The sequence below is a fragment of the Columba livia genome, chromosome 1, assembly GCF_036013475.1.
Source record: "Columba livia isolate bColLiv1 breed racing homer chromosome 1, bColLiv1.pat.W.v2, whole genome shotgun sequence".
NCBI classification, from domain to species: Eukaryota; Metazoa; Chordata; class Aves; order Columbiformes; family Columbidae; genus Columba; species Columba livia.
The window spans coordinates 151,498,868-151,518,822 of NC_088602.1; the positions used below are offsets into that span (position 1 = coordinate 151,498,868).

The 19,955-nt window shown below is 38.8% G+C and overlaps 1 protein-coding gene across 1 annotated transcript in view; it reads left to right on the forward strand.

Annotated features, from left to right (window-relative positions):
• PTN (pleiotrophin) overlaps positions 1 to 19,955 on the forward strand; it is a 76,580-nt gene that overhangs the window by 34,839 nt on the left and 21,786 nt on the right. Inside the window, exon 2 of the mRNA XM_065038817.1 lies at positions 18,450 to 18,559. Within this exon, the coding sequence (XP_064894889.1) occupies positions 18,451 to 18,559 (109 nt within the window). The 5' untranslated portion in view covers position 18,450. The remainder of the gene's footprint in view (positions 1 to 18,449; positions 18,560 to 19,955) is intronic.

Below are 19,955 nucleotides of genomic sequence, written 5' to 3' on the forward strand. Positions count from 1 at the left end.
GTCGTTTCTTGCAAATGCACAAAAATGAGAAATGACAAAACTAAGTAGTTAAAGTCAACCGTATTCTTTGGAGACTCATTGAAAGTGAGTTCCTGTTTTACAGAAATTGTAACAGCCATGCATATCATGGTACTTTTCCGTCCATTAAACATCTGGGAAGAAATTTGAAACAAATGACCAAGGGGAAGTACCATTTAGAGTTACAAATATATTCAGCTCTCTACTCCTTCATGAAGAGCATAAAAAGTAGTGGAGATCTTATAAGGTCTGGTGCGCTGATATGATTTTTAGACAGCTGCAATCTCAGATTTATATGTCTCTGATTTCATTTGAGGTCAGTTGCACTCTTGTTGTCTCAGGACTCACCTGTGTGTAATTCTGGTGTAAATGAAGAATCCAGAGCCTTCAGGAGCTCTTTGCTCTGACAAGGACTCCTGGGCCCAGAGAGGAGCCTGTGAAACTGATCTTTCAGCCACACACCAGCTCCCCTTTGTTACCATTATGGCAGCTCACAGTAGTCATGAAGTCCCTGGAAAGCTGTTTTTACTGTAGTGTTCTCTGAATTGTTCAACTAGCAGTAACAGTAAAGGGTTTCAGCTGGGTTTATGGGAACAGAGACAAAAAGTTTTTCCAAGGGATTCTGTCTGGAGTAGAAGCACCTCTTTGAGAAACCTTCTGTACTTTCTCTGTCCTCCCAGGGTGGACTACTGCTTGTAAGAATCTGCAGAATGACTAGCAGTAGCAAATGGAGGACTTCACTTTAGAATTCCAAAATACAGACCTGTTTTAATAACTTTTTTTTTTTGTTTGTTTTCTCCTAGTTCTGCTTCCAAAACAAGTCAGCAGTGATTTCCACATCTTGCCAGCCATTTCGTTCTAGGGGACCCACCATCCTTATTAGGATGCATGGCAAAGATTCAATTTTCTGTGTTTTGCGAATCTGATTATAATTGCAGAGAGCAAAGGAGGGGAAAGGGTAGAGTAGATGAGAATGTGTTTCACTGATGCTTGTCTCTAGAACAGTAAGGATGGTATGACATTGATGGATGATATTTTGGAAGGGAAGGAGCATAAATGTAGTGCAAAGCCTTACTAATTTGATCCATGGGTGATAGACCTTTTTGCATTTAAATGTCAGATTCTAGAGGCTGCTACTGTAACTACAGTAGAATCCAACTTGTACAAAGTGAACTTGCTGCAGAAGAACAGACAGATGCAATTCCAGCTGTGTCAGAGGCATACATGCCACTACTCCTGCCTTGCACAGGCACTGCTTAAAGACATCCAACCTGGGGCCAGTAAATTTCTATGATTAATGCCATTTACACCTTTATTGTAAAGAACAGAAAATCAAGAACAAGTGAAACATTAAGGGGTTTATGACAGTGGAGTACATGAGTGAGGTGGCTGTGAGCTTTTTCAGTGGCAAACCCAACAGTCCAAGATTTAGAACTAATCTCTGAGCAAACTGTTCTTATTAATTGATCTGTGCAGCAATGACACTGAATTTTAAGCAACGCAACCACAGTCAAAGTCTGGAGCTGGTCAGCTTGCTAATTCATTGTGTATGTGCGGTGCCCTTAATTATACAGACTGCCTGCTGCTTTCTTGGGGAACTGAGGGCCCTGGGTCCAAGCTGTAAAGCCCATGATGTACAGATGAGTGGCTTGAGGTGCCTCCTCAGTAGGCGCCAAGACAGGGGAGCTACAGGGAGTTGTGCCAAGGGAGGAGGAGCTGTCAAAGGTTCTGTAACTGCTTGGTACCTGCCCTCATGGGAGCTTCAAAGTGCTTTTGGGTTTTTCTCCCCCAAAATCTAGCCTCAAAAGTAGATGATATAAAATGGACGAGAAAATGAAAACTGTGCTGTAAACAGCAGGCATATACATGCAAAGAAGGATGAAGGCAAAAGACTGCTGTCACATTTCCCTTCTTGTGAGAACCAAACCCTCCAAGTGTTGTTTATAAAACAAGCCTCAAAATCCAGCTTTTCTTAAGTCTTTAAGAGTGAAAATATAACTTGCAGCCAAAGAAATTCCATTGTCTCTTCTCTGTGGCAAAGTATTTTAATTCTATATGTTGTTTTAAGGACATTTGGACTGGGCCTCTGAATACCAAGCTGAGCATGAATTCAAATGACTGAGGCCTAAGCCCCTGATAATAAGGGTTTATTAAGGAAGCACTAACAGAGCTCAACTGAAGTGGACTGAATGGCCAAAGTGAAATAATGGAATGCTTGTGGCATCTGGAAAACGATTGTTTATTGGCATAGTTCCAGGATAAACTTCTGTAAAGAGCACTCAGTCTTTTCTTGCCAATTTCTTCATATGGGGAAATTCTGTACTGAATTTCTGCACGTAATAGCAATGCAGAAGAATGGGAGGAGGAGAAGTGATGGTTTGAATGAGGAAGGGAATAAAAATGTACATCCCAAACGGTGTAATCAATGTGATCCCTAGAGTTCCACTCATGAGCAGGCTCTAAAGAGACCACCTGGGTTTCAACTTCAAGAATATAGTCCGAAAAAGATGAGTTTGGCTGTGGAGTCCTCTCACTTGAATCTCTAAGTATCCCTAAGTGTTGCATGCAGGAAACAGAAAAATATGGAAGTTTGTTCTAAAATCCTCCTTTATGATGGTTGAAGTGCTTGCGAGCAGTTTCTTTCACACATGGTAAGAGGACTGTCTTGCAATTCTGCCGAAAGACACATTCTCAAGGAAATTCTGTTGAATCACACTTGACAAATATTGTATTCGCTGAGAAATTCAGTTACGAGATGTAGCTATACAGAACTACAGGTTCATTTAAAAAGTTTATGGAGTAACCGCTGCGTGTGCAAGGGAGCAGAGAGCAGTAAGGCTACTCTATGTCATAATCTTTTTGACAGGATATTTGATGAGGAGGTCCTGAGTCACATCACCTCTCTTTTGGACGAGAGAAGTTTTTCTTTTCAGCTAAAAACTCGCATATCTGAATGCTGTAAAGCTTTTTATAGTAGTAGTTTCTCCACATCTCCTGTAGAAGCTAATCGTGGTATAAAATACTTAAATACTCACCAGGGCATAATAATCCCACCTTACAGGAAAATCCTTTGAGGCCATTAGAAATATCTGTAGTATGAGACAGATTCTCTATAGGGGCAATTGAGATGCCTGCCTGAGAAATCTCTGAGCTGTAGCGAGGGCTCTCTTGAGGAGTAGGAAACAGTAATCAAAACCTCAGCTATCAATCACAGATGGGATCTGAAGACAGAAAATTAAACAAAACAAGCAAAACCATAAGCGATCTTCTCTTTTAATTTCTGCTGGTGAATGAGCACAAAGTTTGTGTGACTGATTGTTCAGAGTCCCAAAGGGATGGTTCTCAAAGAGCTTCAGCAAGATCCTGGGCACTGTGATACAAGATCCAAAGCTGAAAAACAGTCTGGTCTGGAGAGAAGTGGGAAAAGATATTGTCTGGAAACAATCACCCAGTAGATCAACGACAAATCTGAGCTGCTGTCAACCTGCTTTTTTTTTCTTTTTATTTCTAGTTATTATTAGATTTGGTTATGTGGCATAGACACAGCTTTTAAAAATTACCCTATTTGTATGTTAATAAGAACTCAATTTGAATAAAACCTGCCTTCCAGCAGTAGTTCAACCTCCTCCAGGGCTGTAGCCTCCCTTTGGAGGTTAAAAATTTCAATTTATTATTCCTAAATGCAGTCTTCTCTTTCTGGCGTCTACTGGCTTATTCTGTGATACTGTGATGATACAATAGGTCTTAAGTATAACTCTTGTCACACTGGTCTGTGCAGAATCTGGACTTTATTTTTAAAAAAGAAATAAGACAAAAAAGCTCTTTAGCAATTGTGGCTTAGAAATAAATCTCTGAGGAAAGCTGAGTGTGACCTGTTATATTTTTATTTATTTGAATTTTGAGTAAACTGAAAAAATAGTCCTTGGATTTTTTTTTTTTTTTTTTTATTTCTCAGCAGACTAACTCTGTACACCAAATATGATAGTTTTAAATTTCAACAAGCTTAATACTTCTTTTTGAGTATCCTGTTCTCCCTCAGCTGCCAAAATCTCCAGTTGCTTCCCCAACAATTTTTGTCTCGCACTTGCACAGTGAATACAGCAATCTCTGGCAGTTGCAAAATGAAGATTATGGGAACAGTGTGAATTATGTGTTTGTGTTTGCCCACATTTTAAGAAGAGTTCCCATTTTGCATTTGAAATTTTACATTACTATTACTCAGTGAATTTTCAATTCTCTGATTATTGGTGTGGATGATCTTTCCATCCAATGAGGCTGTTAAGTATTTAATAATATAAATAACTCCTCTTTTATTATTTATTTTCCCTTGTACTCCTCCTTAATGTTCTCCCTATGCTAGAAGCTATTCCTTATTACAGAAACATAGATGGAATAGGATATACATCTGCTTTTGGAAGCGCATGTCTTCCCTTAGGAACTGTCACCTTCTAATGGTTTGTTTACTTTTTGTTTAAAAAAAGTTGTTTTGGTGGTTTTAAGAGAACTTTGTGACCTGAAGCAGCCATAGGTGCAGAATAAGTTATAAAGAGATTCTCTGTAAAAATGTGTGTATAAGGATAAAGGAATGAAGAGGAGGGGAGACATCAACTGGGATTAGAGAAAATGAGGCTTCGAAATAAAATTAAAAGAACAAGGTGAAATGGTGACCATCAAATTACAGCTGGGATTTTAGGTAACAAGAATTTTTAATTTGAATGGAGTTTCTTAATTTTTTCAAATACCTTCCAGCTTATGAGGATGATGGCAGAGAAGGTTTATCAATCATGAATACACATTCTGGTCCTCCTTGGGTAGATGAAAACAGATATTTAAAAGACTGAATGTATTTTGACCTGTTTCATGGCTGAAAGGTACCTGCAGCACAGTGTCCTTTGAATAGTACTCCTACAGCAGCATGCAGGCTTATTCTGTAGCTACCAAAATTTTGGTGCAAATATACAGCTCTGTATTGAGTTACAAACTTGAAAGATTTTATGGAATGTAGCAGAAGAGCTCAACAGTCTGAAAACCAAAAAGGCTGCTCCGAAGTCTTGCCTCTTATATACTGCACAGTGTACAACTTCATCCTCTGTCATCTGCATTGAATGGTATAGCTACAATATCATTTGACTTTTTTTTACTTTTGATAGAAATATGAAACTTATTGCAGATAAGGTAACTGCAGCAGAGCAGCTTGGTCTTCCTGGCCAAATTTGAAAGTGGGGTTTTCTGTCTACGATGTTTTTCTGCTGAAGGTGCAAGACTAAAATTTTCTGAAAAACCTTCTCTCTCTGTCACACGCTTTTTGGATAATGACACACAAGTAGACTTATGTCCCTAAACCACAGTTTCTGTTCAGCCAAGTGAAGGTGATTACACTTTCCTTTCTTCCCCTGGCCTCGTGTTTCTATGACAATCTCACATGGATGGAGGCACGACTTTGAGATGCTATCACAAAATGCAGTTGTTCAGCATCAGTGCCTGACAGTGCTTCACCTCAGCCATCAAAAGCTGTTGCCCATTACCATGACAATATTGCTGCTAGTAAACATTGGCCAGGCTCCCATACTTGAAAAGGCAGTGGCGCTGCATCTCTGCTCATTTTTTGCTATCCTTAAATGCCACAGTGAATGTCCTTGTGAATTCAAGGTGGTTCTTAAATTGCACTTGGAATAACAGAGGCAGTTCTTAAAGCCCCAGCCAAGTAGGAAGGGATGTGAAGTACCTGAAAGGAGGTTGTAGCAAGGGAGGTGTCAGTCTCTTTTCCCAAGTAATAAGCAATAGGATGAGAGGAAAGGACCTCAAGTTGTGCCAGGGGAGGTTTAGATTGGATATTAGGGAAAAGCTTCTTCAGTGAAAAGGGGTTGTCAAGCACTGGAACATGCTGCCCATGGAAGTGGTTGAGTCACTATCCTTGGTGGTATTTAAAAGGCATGTAGATGTGGTGTTTAGGGACGTGGTATAGTGGCGGACTTGTCAGTGTTAGGTTATCAGTCTGACTTTATCTTGAAGGTCTTTTCCAACATAAATGATTCTATGAGTATCAGTTGCAGAAGGTGAGGTCTGTACTCTGTCTTTGCTGACTGGTGTCATACTGGAGGATGTATGTGCCTCAGAGATGCTATTTGCTTTCTGAGTAACAAAGAGGAGATAACATGTTGCACAACTGCTGCCCTCTGCTCACTAACTGCTTTTGGAGGAGAATGATTTAAAACCACATGCTAGTCCTGTGCTATAACACAGCCAAAACATAAATTTCATTTGCACATCACGTTTGTTTTGGTTGAATTAATTTTTTCCTTATTCACTTTTGCATAAATGTCCCAGTGCCATGAGATTTGTCACTTGAATCAAGAAGATAATCTATCTGAAAAAAAATAATAAATGTAATCCTTCAAAAAGTTTAATAGAGGGCATAGCTGAGAGACCATGTGCTTTCAGCTTAAACAGGTTTCTGACTTCATTGCATATTTTGGAGTGCCGTCTGAATAAATAGACAGCAAAGGAGGCAGGGAGTCATAATGAATAAAGGAAATAAAATGGGCCATTTTCTTTAGCAGTATAGAGTATTTTCTGGAGTCTGATTAGAGGTTAAAAAAAAATCTTCAACCTGACAGTCAGCTCAGTCAAATCAAAACTGAAGTATTTGACAAAACTTTATTGCTTTCAAGGAAAGGTACTTATAAAAGAGAAAGGGCTTCTACTGTGTCTTGCAACTTTCCCTCAACAATGTTCTGAGCCATTGGAAGCTGCAGTGTTGCCGCTGCTCTCCTCTGTTTGGAGGAGTCTGACCACCCTGCTCAAGGCTTGGAACAACAGAGGCAGGAGATCCAGGAAAGCAAAGCAAGCTTCAGCTGATGCTGGATAATGAAATTATCCTCCTTTCACATAATCATTTTTATTATGGGTTTCACAGTGTTGGGTTTTTTTGTTTCATTTTGTTTTTTGTTTTTTGTTTTTTGTTTTTTTTAAGGATGCAAGTGCTATTATCCCTGTTTCATAGATGGATGAGTACAATAACAGATGTTGTGATTTGCCTGTTGCCATTGAGCTGAAAATGTCCCCATTGAGGCAGAGGAAGAAAAAGAGAATAAGAATACAGTGGAGGCATCTGCCTGGCTTGTAGAGTACAGCTGTTCATTATGAAAATCATGTCACAGCTTAAACAGCTCTCAAATCATGATGCATTCACAATAATGGTGTGACCACTGGGGCTGTGGTGACATCGGTGTATATCTGCATACAATTTTTTCCTCATAATTGTAGTAATAATAACATTTGGCTGTGGAACTAATTACAAAAACAATTATAATCATTGATTGCTCCTGTTTTTCTCCTGACTTGATATCCATGGGACATTATTACAACTGCTGCAGTCAAGAAAATGAGACTTCATAAATTCATTCTGTTGTGAAGAAAACTTTCTCTTGGCCAGACAGTGACTATGAGATACTCTTCTACCCTCCGTTTAGCAAGTAAATGGGAATATGGCACTTCTTACTTTAACATTAGCAGAAGGTACCCGAAACAATCCCTCGTAGATGAAAACACATTAGCTAGCTGAACAGACATCAGTTGTGCTTATACCAGAAGACTCTGTATTACAGTGTTTATTTGACCTTTTCTGGCCCAGTAGCATCATGGTATCTGAGCAGTAGAGATCCTGACACTTAGAGTCATTGCAAAACCATGAAAAAATACTTTGTGTTTTGATAATCTCAGGCAACCAGAAGGACTTTAGTAGAGCAATGACACTATCCAGTTTGGGGTGGAAAAGGAGGCAGAAAGTGTAACTGTGATAAGAGCTTGTTTTCCCTCCCCTTCCCCATCGTTCTCAGGTGATTGTATCTTTTGCACTTTGGGGGAGTGGTGAAGATGAAGTCAAAAGAGAATAGACAGAGCGGATTTATTAGTAGTTGTGGCTGGGGAAACTCATGACCATGACGTGTGGATTCTCCATGAGAGACACATTGATGCAAGAGATGCCTAGGAGAGTTGAATCAGCAGCTTGGCCTCGTTGTCATAAAGGAAAGTAGTTGAAGAGAATACAGGTGTCTCCAGCAATATTACTGGTTGATTGTTGGCTAGTTAAATCCTGCACTCTTTAATCTGATCTTTAGTCTTGGAGACATGAAAGTGTAAAGAACCTCAGTGTGACTTCGTAGATACTGACACAGCAACTGTGATCATAGTGGGAAGAGCAGGGAGGGGAAAAAAAATCACAGTAACAGAAGTGGCTTAAAATTTTTGTTGTTGTTGTTGTCTTTTTGTTTGTTTGTTTGTTTGTTTGTTTGTTTTAGTTAAGAAATACAGCAGAACAAACTAAAGTATCAGCCTTGGTTTGGGGTTTTTTGTTTTATTTTTTTCAGCCTCTCAGCTAGAGCAGTGGGAGGGAAGGTTAATAGAAGAGGCAGGTGCAGAAGTCAGCATTAGTTATTGCTCAGAACCACCATGAGCAAAAGAGAGGAAGAAAGTGTGTACATTGTGGTTGGGAGCAAAATAAGAGCTCAGGGAAGGAGGAGAGAAAACTGATTGCAATAGTGATGTTCATGTCAATGATGTAGTTTCTAAGAGAAATTTTGAAGGCCAGGGTTAAGAAAATTATCTCTATACACTGACCGGGGACTAAGAGAGGAAATATCAACTGTCTTTTTTTGTATTTAGTAAATGTAATGCCTCTCTGAAAGGGACAGCATGTTTTTTCACCCTTTTGTTGACATGGTTAGTTACTTGACATCAGCTTATGATACTGAATATGTGTTTTTCGCAGTTATAACATTTAAAAAATATTAGGTGTGTTCCCTAGGTTTTCTGAAAATAAAATCACTTTTGTAAAATCTCATTTGGGAAGAGAGAATAATAAAATTTTTACTCCCCTTTGGAGGATTTTGGTCACCTCTGTCAGATTTTTGGTTCCCTGGCATTTTAACCATTTGTACTGCCTGTTGTGTTTGTTCAGCTGTGTTTCCACTCACTACACTTCTCTTCTGAGGAAGAAACTGTTTGTTACCATTATATTTTTGTTCACAATGCTACTGCATGAATACTAAACTTTCACCCCCCCAAAATGACACATTTTATAATTGATTCCTTCTTCTGTGATCAGATAAATGTCTATAATGTTCTGGGTTGGAGAAATGTTAATTAAAACTTGCAATGAAGGAATTGCACAGCTCTTCATGCTCCCTGAGAAATGGAGCTGGCTAATGAGAAGTCCAAATGGAGGTTCAGATTTCCAGGTCTGATGTTATGTTGTAGAAGTATCCAGAGAGCTGTCCTCTGAGCAGTAGGATTCTTTGTATAGCTTGCATAAAACTATATTTTTAGTGGGAGAGAACACAGTTTGATCTTAGTGAAGTTGTAAGAACAACAATAAATATATTTTAATTCATAAAAATGCTCTCAAAGATGTGCCATCTTGTTGAAAGTGGTGTTCTCCCATGAAACATTTTAATTTTGGCATAATATTTTTATTTCAGCAAAATATTTTAATTTTGCTAAACATTTTTGAAAAATGAAAGAACTGTTCTGTCTGTATTTGTTTGGATGGGCTGTTTTCTTGAGTTAGTCTAAATTATGCTTAGCACTAAAGGCAGAATTCATGTACCCAGGCTATTAATTTACGCCTAGGGAGTGAGAAATATAAAATATCCAGTGTGTGTTTTCCTTAGCCTGATGTGAGAGACAAACATGCAATCAACTATGCAAATATCAAAGGCTAGGGCAACCGTTATCCACAACTTAACTAATTACTTTAGCTTATTTACTTGAACAAAGCTAGATGGGGCATGCTAATTGGTCATTACTTTTGGTTTTTTGTTGTTTATATTTTAATAATTTTCTTCAGTCATGCAACTCGTGGTTCCCTGCTTATGTTTATGGCGTTGACATTACTTGCTGGCCTCTGCTCATTTTTCTGGCTCTTAATGATGTCCATGTTGAAAAGAGAATATGAAGTTGATTGCATATTCCAAAATGTAGTCCCTGAGCTGCACACTGCAATTTTTTAAGCGAAGTATTTGATTTGGGCTGATCAGAAGGGTCATGCTGTGATTTTTTCCTTTTTAGCTACATGTTTGATTCTGGCTTGTTATTATGGGTGCCCTGTGCCGTAGCTGAGCATAAATGCTGTTTAAAGAAAAAAAAGTTTGCTAAATATAATTTCAGCCTTCTAGAGTTTTCTCACTTGTACCTGGCTGTTCTGTAGCAAGAAACAGATAGTTATACTCAATTTTGTTTTATTTTTTTTCTAACTTGCCACTATAGTGCTGAATAAATTGCTGGTTACCCAGCTCCTTGCAGTACCAACTCACCTGGGAAGCAATTGTCTCTTCCCTATCAGCTGCTGCTTGCCAGTTTCCCATCTCCTGCATGAAGGGAGAGCATCACTGGAGCTGCTTGTGTGGGGTGGCCCCTCTCTCCCCCCAACACAGAAGCAAAGGAGAGGATAGAGAAAAGTTGAGAAGCACCTGTTAGTTGAAACTCCCTGGTTCTCTGTCATTTTGCCAGACAGAGCTATCTGCCAGCTGCAGTGTCATGCATGTTGGAACAGGGACCTGGAGGCTGATGCTGAGGTGCTGACCATGCTACACAGCCATCCTCCTATGACTGAAACAAAAGGAGCTTTTTTCAGTAGGGTTTGGGGTTTCCTACACGATGTTGAACTTGTTAGCACACAGACTCAGAACATTGGTGTCCATGGTTTGGTTCCTAAAATTTCATGATTATATCACAAGAGAATACTGATTCCTCACAGGAAAGTCGAAGGAGTAAGGGAAGTGAGCGCACAGATTTTGTTTAGGGCAGGATTGCAGTAGCTGCTGGTATCTGGATTAATATGGGTGGGTTTTTTGTACACTGAGCAATTCACCCACACTCTACCTCCAAGAGTAAAATACCATTCCCTTGCTTATTAGACCAAAGAAGAAAACTTGATGTTTCATCATTATTCTAGTAGGTTTTCTTTAATAAAATCATTCTGAAACATAACCGTTGTTAGAAATGAGATTAAGGCATGTTTTTTCAATCAGAGATAGTATCATTTAGTTGAGCAATCAGTTGTTATGATTAAAAGTTCCTTCTTTCCTTAATCCTCAGCTTACTTTTAGGCTAAGACTACTATGGCTATAGTAGTAGTTCTGTTTGAAATGAACATAGCATTGCTTTGGTCTATGAAGGTGCAACTAAATGATTAATATCAGCAAGCTGGCTCAAGGCTTTGTGCTCTGAGGAAAGTCTGGGGATCTTCACGTATAAGGAAGCATACAGAGAAACACGTGATGTCTGAGTCTACTTTTAGTACTCAGGAAGGAAAAATAAGATGGATAAAGATTTAGCATTAGATAAAGAAACAACATGACAGTAACAGGGTAGCCAAGACAAAGAAATAAATTACTGCTGTTGAAAACTGCAGTTGTCAGAGTGGAAAACACTTAATGAAAAGGTGATACCTGGAAGACGTTTGGGTGAGATCAAATATCAGGTGCAGCTGTCCTGGGCAATGCATTGGAGAAGCTGGAAAGAGGTGTAGTACCTGGAAATGGATATTACTGAGATAGCCCCCACACACTCTGTAATGGTAATCATGACTGCTAGACAGGACTTCAAGATCCAGAAAAGGTCCAGTAAAGACAGAAACTACAGTAAGAGTCATAGAGCTGTAATGGAAATAAATGATACACTGTAAATAAATCAGAGCTACTAGTATGCATAAGACAGGGTTAATATAAGTCAAAACTACTTTGGAGGAATGTGGAAAAATTTCTACTGGTTTTGTGTCAACCCAAAGTTGGATGTGAATTTAATTAGAAGTCCTTGTGGTGTTATGCATGAGGAAAACATAATATGGAGATCTCTCATTATACAAGGGCTTATCTTTCCAAATTTAGATTAGAAGGTAAATGCTGCTAATAATAATAGAGGCTAATTATTTGTGGATGTCATATCTTCACTACCTACCATAGGACTATAAAAAAGTTGATGCTATTTTAGAATTTAATTCAGTATGACCTTACAGCTTATCCTTAAAGCTCATCCTTAAAAATAACTACTTGTATCAAGTTTTAACAGGCTGATTCAGTTTATATTACATAGAATCATGAACATAAATCTAATTCAGTTTCTCAATTTTAAAAGTTGATTTTTAAGGTATTAAGTAAATTGGTGATGTGTGTTGGACCAATGCAAGATTTTTAATGAAGGATTTCTTCAAATGTCTTTGTATCAAAGTAAAACCAAATTACTTTCTCAAGAAAAAAGAGAGGAAAAGAAGCCTGTAGAGAGGAATACCAAATCTAACTGGAGATCAACCCACTTGCAAAGAAATAAAAAGCAAACCTACATCAATTATTATTCTTAGTCCTACAAATAAAGACAAGAAAGGAAATGTTTATGTCTGCCAGGGAAGACGGAACATTTTACAGTTGGAAGATTACAGGTCACTAAGTTATGGATCCAAAAGAGCATGAGCATTTGCCTTGGTTTTCAATATGGGAGCTCAGGTAGGACATAAGGACATGCGCCAGATGGTGAATGAGAAAGAGACCTGGGGAAGCAGAAGTTCCTGCAACTGGTTTGGAGGTCAGTCTCCTAAAAGCCAAATGCTCTTAACTTCTCTTTTACAGAGAAAACTGTGTGTTTCCATTTTGCAGCACTTCAAAAGCATCACTTGATATGTTGAAACATGCGTCAAATACTTCCTGCTGTTGTACCACTGGAGCATAATAAATATAATATTTATATTTAAGAAGGGGGAAAGAAACAGATCTGGGTAACTGTAGAGCTGTTCGTCTGCCCTTGATGAATCACAAAAAAGAACAAATTTTGAATAAAAGAATAATTTAAGAAGTGGAAGTAAAGTTCCATTAAACACAGCATGTGTTTACTGAAAGGAGACTGATCTCCCAAACTAGCTCATTTAAAAACTGATTTTGTAGATATGAGTAATCTGGGACTAATCAAACTGTAATTTATTAAAGTGTTTGTTGTGGGACTTGATGAGAAATTATTCATTCAAGCAGGAAAAAAAGAAGGATTAATGCGAAAGGTAGTTCTAACATGGCTAAGGAGCTGAAAGAGGACTCGAACTGTGTTTGCAAAGAGAAATAATGGTTTTTGGGAATTTAAGTGTGCTTTTGGGATGCATTTTATTTATTCATGATCATGGGATGAAAATGATAGTGCACTAAAAGGCAAAGCTGGGAGTCATAGTTATGTCCAAAATGGGCAAAAAGGAACCATACCTTTCAAATATTTTAATATAAATTAAAAAATATTGTTAGTATAAATGAAATCTTAATAGTAATCCAAGAATAATTATTAGTGTAGGTGTAATTATTACAGAAAAAGAACATGTCTATGCTGATGTTACAATCATAGTAACGACAATACTACCACTACAGTTAAAATCGTTATATGTACACTTAGATTCAACTTCTTTTCCGAATGTTATGCTGACCCTTCCCCAGCTCCTCTTGGCGCTAAGGTTGGTGCTTTCATTATGATGGTGGTGTGGATGGTTATGGTGACCATTACTCACTTTAGGGTCAACTTGGTGTTAGTTTTTATGTTTGCTAATGTGCTTTTATGCCTTTCTCTTTCTTCATAGGTCTGCAGCTCCACATTGTACCCATACTTAATATATATGATGCCTTTTAGGTGTATTGGAAAATATTTATATGTTCTCTTACTCACATATCCAGTTTTGTCCAGCTCTACATTTCTTTATTGGACCTTGAGTGAGCTTTTTTATAGCTGGGAGTCTCCAATGTCAAGCCTGTGCCCATCTCATATCTGCCATACCTGTACTTCTCTCAAACTGCATTCCATGTCTCCACATCTCAAGTCCTTTTCCAAGATACCAGTCCTGTATTTCTCCACAGTATTATACTTTATTCTAAAAGCATAATAAGACCTGGTGGCTTCAAATGATGGCAAAGAAAAATAAATCAAATTAGCCATAGCTAGCTGGTCAATTAGAAAATCTGCTGTTGCAGCTAAACCAAATGTGTCAAAGCTCAGACAGGCCAAGGAAAGCTCACACAGAGCAAGACTTCACAAGCCTCAGTTCTGGGGCTTTGCAAACTCACTAGAAAGTGTGTGGTCTGTCATTAGTGATGACAATACATACAGTATTGCAACACATGCAGGGTAACAGCATTATCAATACAGTTGATTTTTGGCGTATTATACTGAAAGAGCTGGAGGATATGGATGGGTTAAACCATGTGAGAGAACCTGATAGTTCAGAGTGGGAGATACACTCATAGGGACTAATAATAAAATACTTGCTTCTAAAATCTGGGATCTTGCCAGGTGTTTTGGAAGAAACAGATGAAGGGAAGGGCTTGTGAGTAATAGTTATTAATAGCAAAAAAGACACCTGAAAAAGGCATATGTGATCCTAAGAAGTGCTGCATATGCTAGCTTCAGTGAGGCTAGGAAAAATAAACCCTTGCTCACTGATAGAGCTTGATCTGAAATTGTCTGGTTTGTTTGAATGCTTGTGTTCAGGAAAGCCTCGTTCAGATGTGAGAAATTAAGAACCTGAATATGTATTAATTGCATAAGTGCAGACAGAGTTGCTCCATCGAGCTTGACTTGCAGTAACCGAGATCCAAAGATCTAAGGAGCACATCATGGAAACGCCTGGGCTGCCAACTTGGGTATGAAGGAAGCAAGCTCCATTTGCAGGGTCTTGAGTTGGAATGAGTAAACTTTCTCTTGGGTTGTTAGACAAAGCCTGGAGCTGTGTGAAAGCATTTTCAGCATTTCTGGACCCAAATGGAAGTGTCTGCATGCCAGTGTGCTACTCTGTGTAAATGTTGGTTTGGGTCTCTGATAGAGCTGGGATTTGTGTGCTGCAGTCCATGGGGACAGGTATTTTCTAAAGGAGTTGGTATGCTTACTCATGTGGACTGTCCTGCTCACAGCAAATGAATGATTTAATGAATCAGGTTCAAGAGAGATGAGTGTGATTGTAAAATCAGGTTGGTGTCAGTGAGGGATTTGGAGTGGGAGGTTTAAGCTCCACTCAGAAGGTCTTTTAAATTGCAGCTGTAATGTGACTTCTGCCTGAATCTCTCTCTGGCGCTCAACGTGCAATTGAACCCATAGATGGATGGTTGATGAACTCATTAATTTTTTTGTATCTCATTTTTCAATTTTCCTTTCACTTTTTACTCCCAAGCAGAGCTTGGCTGTGAAATCCATTGTAAAACTGAAGTAATTCCTTGTTGGGATAAGCCATTTGCTATGGTGCATCTCAGCTGAGCTTCATTTCTCCTCTTGTTACACACTTCATGTTTTCCTAACACACTCCATTGTAGTGTTTAACCATCATTAACTACTTCTCTCTTCTCTCATTCCTGTTTTGGTGCACTTGATTACTCACTCTCTTTTTCTGATCTTGTTTAAGCTTACCATCTAAACCATTATAAACTTTTCTGTCTTCTGAAGTTTCCTGGAGCTCCCCTCACCCCCAATGTCTCTTTTCATTCCTTCACTTTTATTTTCAACTCTTGCTGTTGGTTGTAAATGCTACTGCCATTTGTTTAAATGCTGTTGTCTTACTCTGCTTAGGGGCTGTCATACAGGATTTTAGAAATACTTTCCCTTCATGGCACATGATTTACTTGTTACCATTGGTGTAGTTAGAAGGCTCATTACAAACATCAAAATGTTGAGGAGGAGTCTGTTTTGTATATTGTGAAACACTGTATTTTTCATTGCTATTAGTGGTTTTGGCAGTTTTTTAATTCCAAGGTTGAACTGGAAATGTTATCAAAGAATGTAATGAAAATGAGAAATTGTCACCTTTGACTATTGAAAAAATAAACCAAAAAAGACAAAGTTATTTTCAGTGGAATAGTTTTCAAAAACAAGTCCAGTCTGGAAAGTTTTTCTCTTCAACAATCTTTTTAATGGCCAGATGAAATATTTGCAAGTAAAACTGAAGACTGAACTCAAATGATTACTGACAGGTGGGATTTTCTGACCTTCTGAAACAATATCTAGTGTTTAATGGGTACTTTTTGTAGGCCATTTGTAATTTTATGGGAGTACCTGCCCTTGTTGATCTACCACGTGCAAAAAAAACATTCAATTTTTTGTGGTCATACTGTTTACATCAAGTTTGACGTATTGGTGTGTCAGGCAAGGCCTCCATCTGTACAATGTGGCTTTTCATCTGTTGGTAATTAATAGTGAAGGCACTGCAGGAAGCAGCCTGGCTCTCTGTGCCAGAGGGATATATAGATATATATATATATCTATATATCTGCAGGTTTAGTGTTTGCCTTAGACAACTTGGCAAGTGTTTTGGCTGTAGGGAGACTTGGAGTCTTAGAAAAACATACTATATTAAGGCTCTGTGGGCTTTTGTTTATAGGGCTTCTGGAACAGTTCAGATTCCAAAACCCAACTATATTCCCTGACTATTTTCATGAAAAGAATGTCAATCAGATTTTAATTTGAGCCTCTGTCAACTTAATATAAGGCAGCTTCGTTATGGGCAGTTATCCACAGCTCCCAGTGACTGCCAGCAGCCCGTGGGGTATGTGAGACCACATCCCAGGTCTCTGAGATGGGCAGCACGGTGTAGGAGGGAGCCCCAAGCCCACTGTGGGCATCTCTTGCATGTGGCTACATCCTGTGCAGCAAACTCACTGGTGCTGCCTTGCTTCAGGTTCTGCCACCCCCAGGCAGCATGCTGAGATGGTGTCTTAACATTATAGAAGCATTTGTGTCTCTCTTCCCATATGTTTTTCCACACAATCACTTAACTCCCTCCTTCAACAAGGGATTCTGGTGATTCGTTTGAAACAGCAGAAGTGAGAAGATAAATTGTACTGAAAATGGGATGTGAGGTGAGGTGCAGTGCTACTGGTGGTGAAGTTTCTCCAAGGGAAAGGGGCTGAGGGGGGAAGTTTGGTGTCTGAACAATATTGCAACTGTGGTTGATTCTAAAGAAACAGTTTGAAGTAAGCTGAATTAAAAGGCAAGTTGCATATTTATTTTTTGTTATTGCTTATTTTATTTTTCTTTATTTATTTCATTTTCTGTAAAACACGAGAGGCTCTAAGTGGAAATATGTAGTAGGAGAAAGGAAAAAACAATCCCAAGCTCCTGTAGGACTTATGAATGTTTTAATTCCAGGCTCCATTTGGGTTCACTGGAAACACTGGTAGTACTTTCTTCATGGTGGGAAATAGTACTTCCAAGCCAAACTGGTACTAGTGACAGCTCTTTCAGACATTTGAATGCCATGTCTCTTGCAGTCCTCACATGAACTTTATTTCAACAAAATTATTAAGTTTTATCATATGTCTTCTAGCATTATATTAAAGCCGGATGCTTAAAAGTCTCTGTGTTTGGGATTCCTTCCTGTTTTCCATGTCAATTACAATTACGTTGCTTTTGAGTAAGAGACTGACAGCAGGGAATACTGAGGAGTGCCAAATTAAATTTCTAATACATTTTGTTCTTTGCTCATTATTTCTCCCCTAAGGTTGCTGTGCTCAGCAAAATGGTATCAGGTTGCCTCTATCTCTCTGCAACATCAGTCTAGTTGAGGTTTTAAGGCCATCTTAGTGGCCGGCTGTTGACACTTCTTCAGAGGGCTGGTGTAGCATGAATGTCATGGGCAACAAAAAAACCCAACTAACCAAACAAAATCCCCAAACAACCTGGAGAAACCTTCTATATAAGCAATTTCTAGTCTACCATGTACATGTTTGTTATGGCCCGGCTTTCTGACAGTGCCAAAATGAGAATGCAAATTATAGGAAAGTAAAAGAGAAATGTGTGTCTAAGCCATTGAAGTCAGCCAGCTGATTGGCTAATACCCGCTGCTTCACCACCAATCAAATGTTTTAACTATACTTTTATATTTGAATATTTGCTTCCCAAATCCAGAATTTGGACTCATTAGCATTCTATGGATAGCCTGTAGCTGTGTGTGCAAGTGCTATCTCTGTTCCCATTTGGCAATTAGCTTAATTTATACTAGGAAGAGACACTAAGTGGAGAAGGAAGGAAAAGGTAGGTAGCAACACGCCAATGCCAATTGAAATAAAACATCGCATATTACGTATAAAAGTTTTTATGAAAGAAGATCTTTCCAGATGTCAAGTAAGCCTAATAAGAACATGAACCCTCGCAAGATTGCCAGTGTAGCATTACCTACTTACACAAATGGGTAAGCTGAAGCACAAAGTATATGTTATGTTTAGTTTTACACAATAAATTCCAGATAGGGGTCAGGAAAGAAGAGAGAAGTTCCAGGCCCATCAGGAGCCTCGATTCTCTGGCAGGTTTCTAGAAAGTGAGCAATAATTAGCAAGCTTCCCAAAAATGCTATAGCAACGCTTTAGATGGGGTCCCACGTTTTGCAGTCTAACCAACCTTTTTTCCTCTCTTTTATTAATCCCCAGAATGCAACAGCAACAACAGCAACGTCGAATGTTCACAGCTGCCCTCCTGGCACTTGTTTTCATTCTGGCAGCTGTGAGTACCGCTGAGGCCGGCAAAAAAGAGAAACCAGGTAAGGTCCAGCATAATTCAGAGGAGTTAATCCTCAAGAGAGATTGCATGTGTGGGAGAATGTCAAATGCTTCTGGTTTTGTTATAAGATTCAGGTCATTCGTTAACCTTTTGACATACAGCATAGGGATTTGTGGCTGTGACATGTTGTTCTGTGTTAAATATGAAAACAGAAAGTAGTTTCCATGAAAGCTGGCAGCTTGACAGCCCTGGAGAATGGAGTCCTTAGCTTATCACAGAGTGCGCATTGCAAGGCAGCTTGAAATTTGCTCTAGGGGTAGGTTCATGCTTGACTTAGAGAGAACCAAACAGGCATGATTAAAGAGCAGTTATCATGTCACTCATTCAGTGTTGTATATGACAATGCTATGCCAACACTGTGTGATGTGGAAATACTCCAACAAAGAATTGAACTAACTCATTGCTGCCTATAGACAGCTGGACAACCAGCAGTAATTGCTTTCTGTCAGTGGTAAACTCAGAGCTCATTATAGGAGAGACAGGCCTGGGGTGGAAAATTCATATCTACCAAACTCAGTTTTGACTTTTTTTTTTTTAAGGAAAATATATTTTTGTGTTTTGCTTGAGGTCTTATTATTTACAGGCTACTTACACGCCAGTTAATAAGACCTGTGAGTCTATCAGGATTAGTGTTCTCATTAAAAAAAAAGTGTTTCTAACCATTGTGACTGTATGGAAGTATTAGAAAATGTTGACTTAAATATACAAGAGCTGAAAGGAAATATTTCTATATAAGGTTATTCAAAGTTACTTGTGATGTATTGGTAGCCTAACTAATTATTTTTGTAAAACTTTGGGTCTGATAACAGTGCTGTCTTTTCTCATAAGACTTGTGTTTAAGGATTCAAATGAAGCCATGATTCTTACTTTTGTCCCTGAGCAACAAACCCACCTGTATTAACAGCTTTTCAAGTACGCTTCTCCATATAGATTTTTCTTCACCTTCGAACTTTTGGTCATATCCTGACATGAAATGCGACATGGTATATTAATTGCAGAGTTTGTATCCCACAGCTGTTCTCTGGAGGTGCTCAAATACCCTGATACACAACATCAACATATCCATTTCTAATCTGTATAGTGTGTATTGCTTTGGTTGGAACTGAAAATACTTGCATGCCATCAGCTGCTAGAGACAGAGGAGTGTCCTTGCTGGGTACACCTTCCTGTGTGTGTTGGGCAGTGATCCCTTAGTGTTTCTAGATGGGTCTCCACCCTGAAGATGAGAATCCACTTGAGAATATCTAAGTGGACTAGCAGACATGGTGGTGGGACTGAATTTAAATAATCCACCTGCTTTGGAGTCAAAGAGGCTGACTTGTCTCTTCAGAACTGTGGATTCAAGACCTTTTGCTTTTGAAGCTATTGTTTTACAA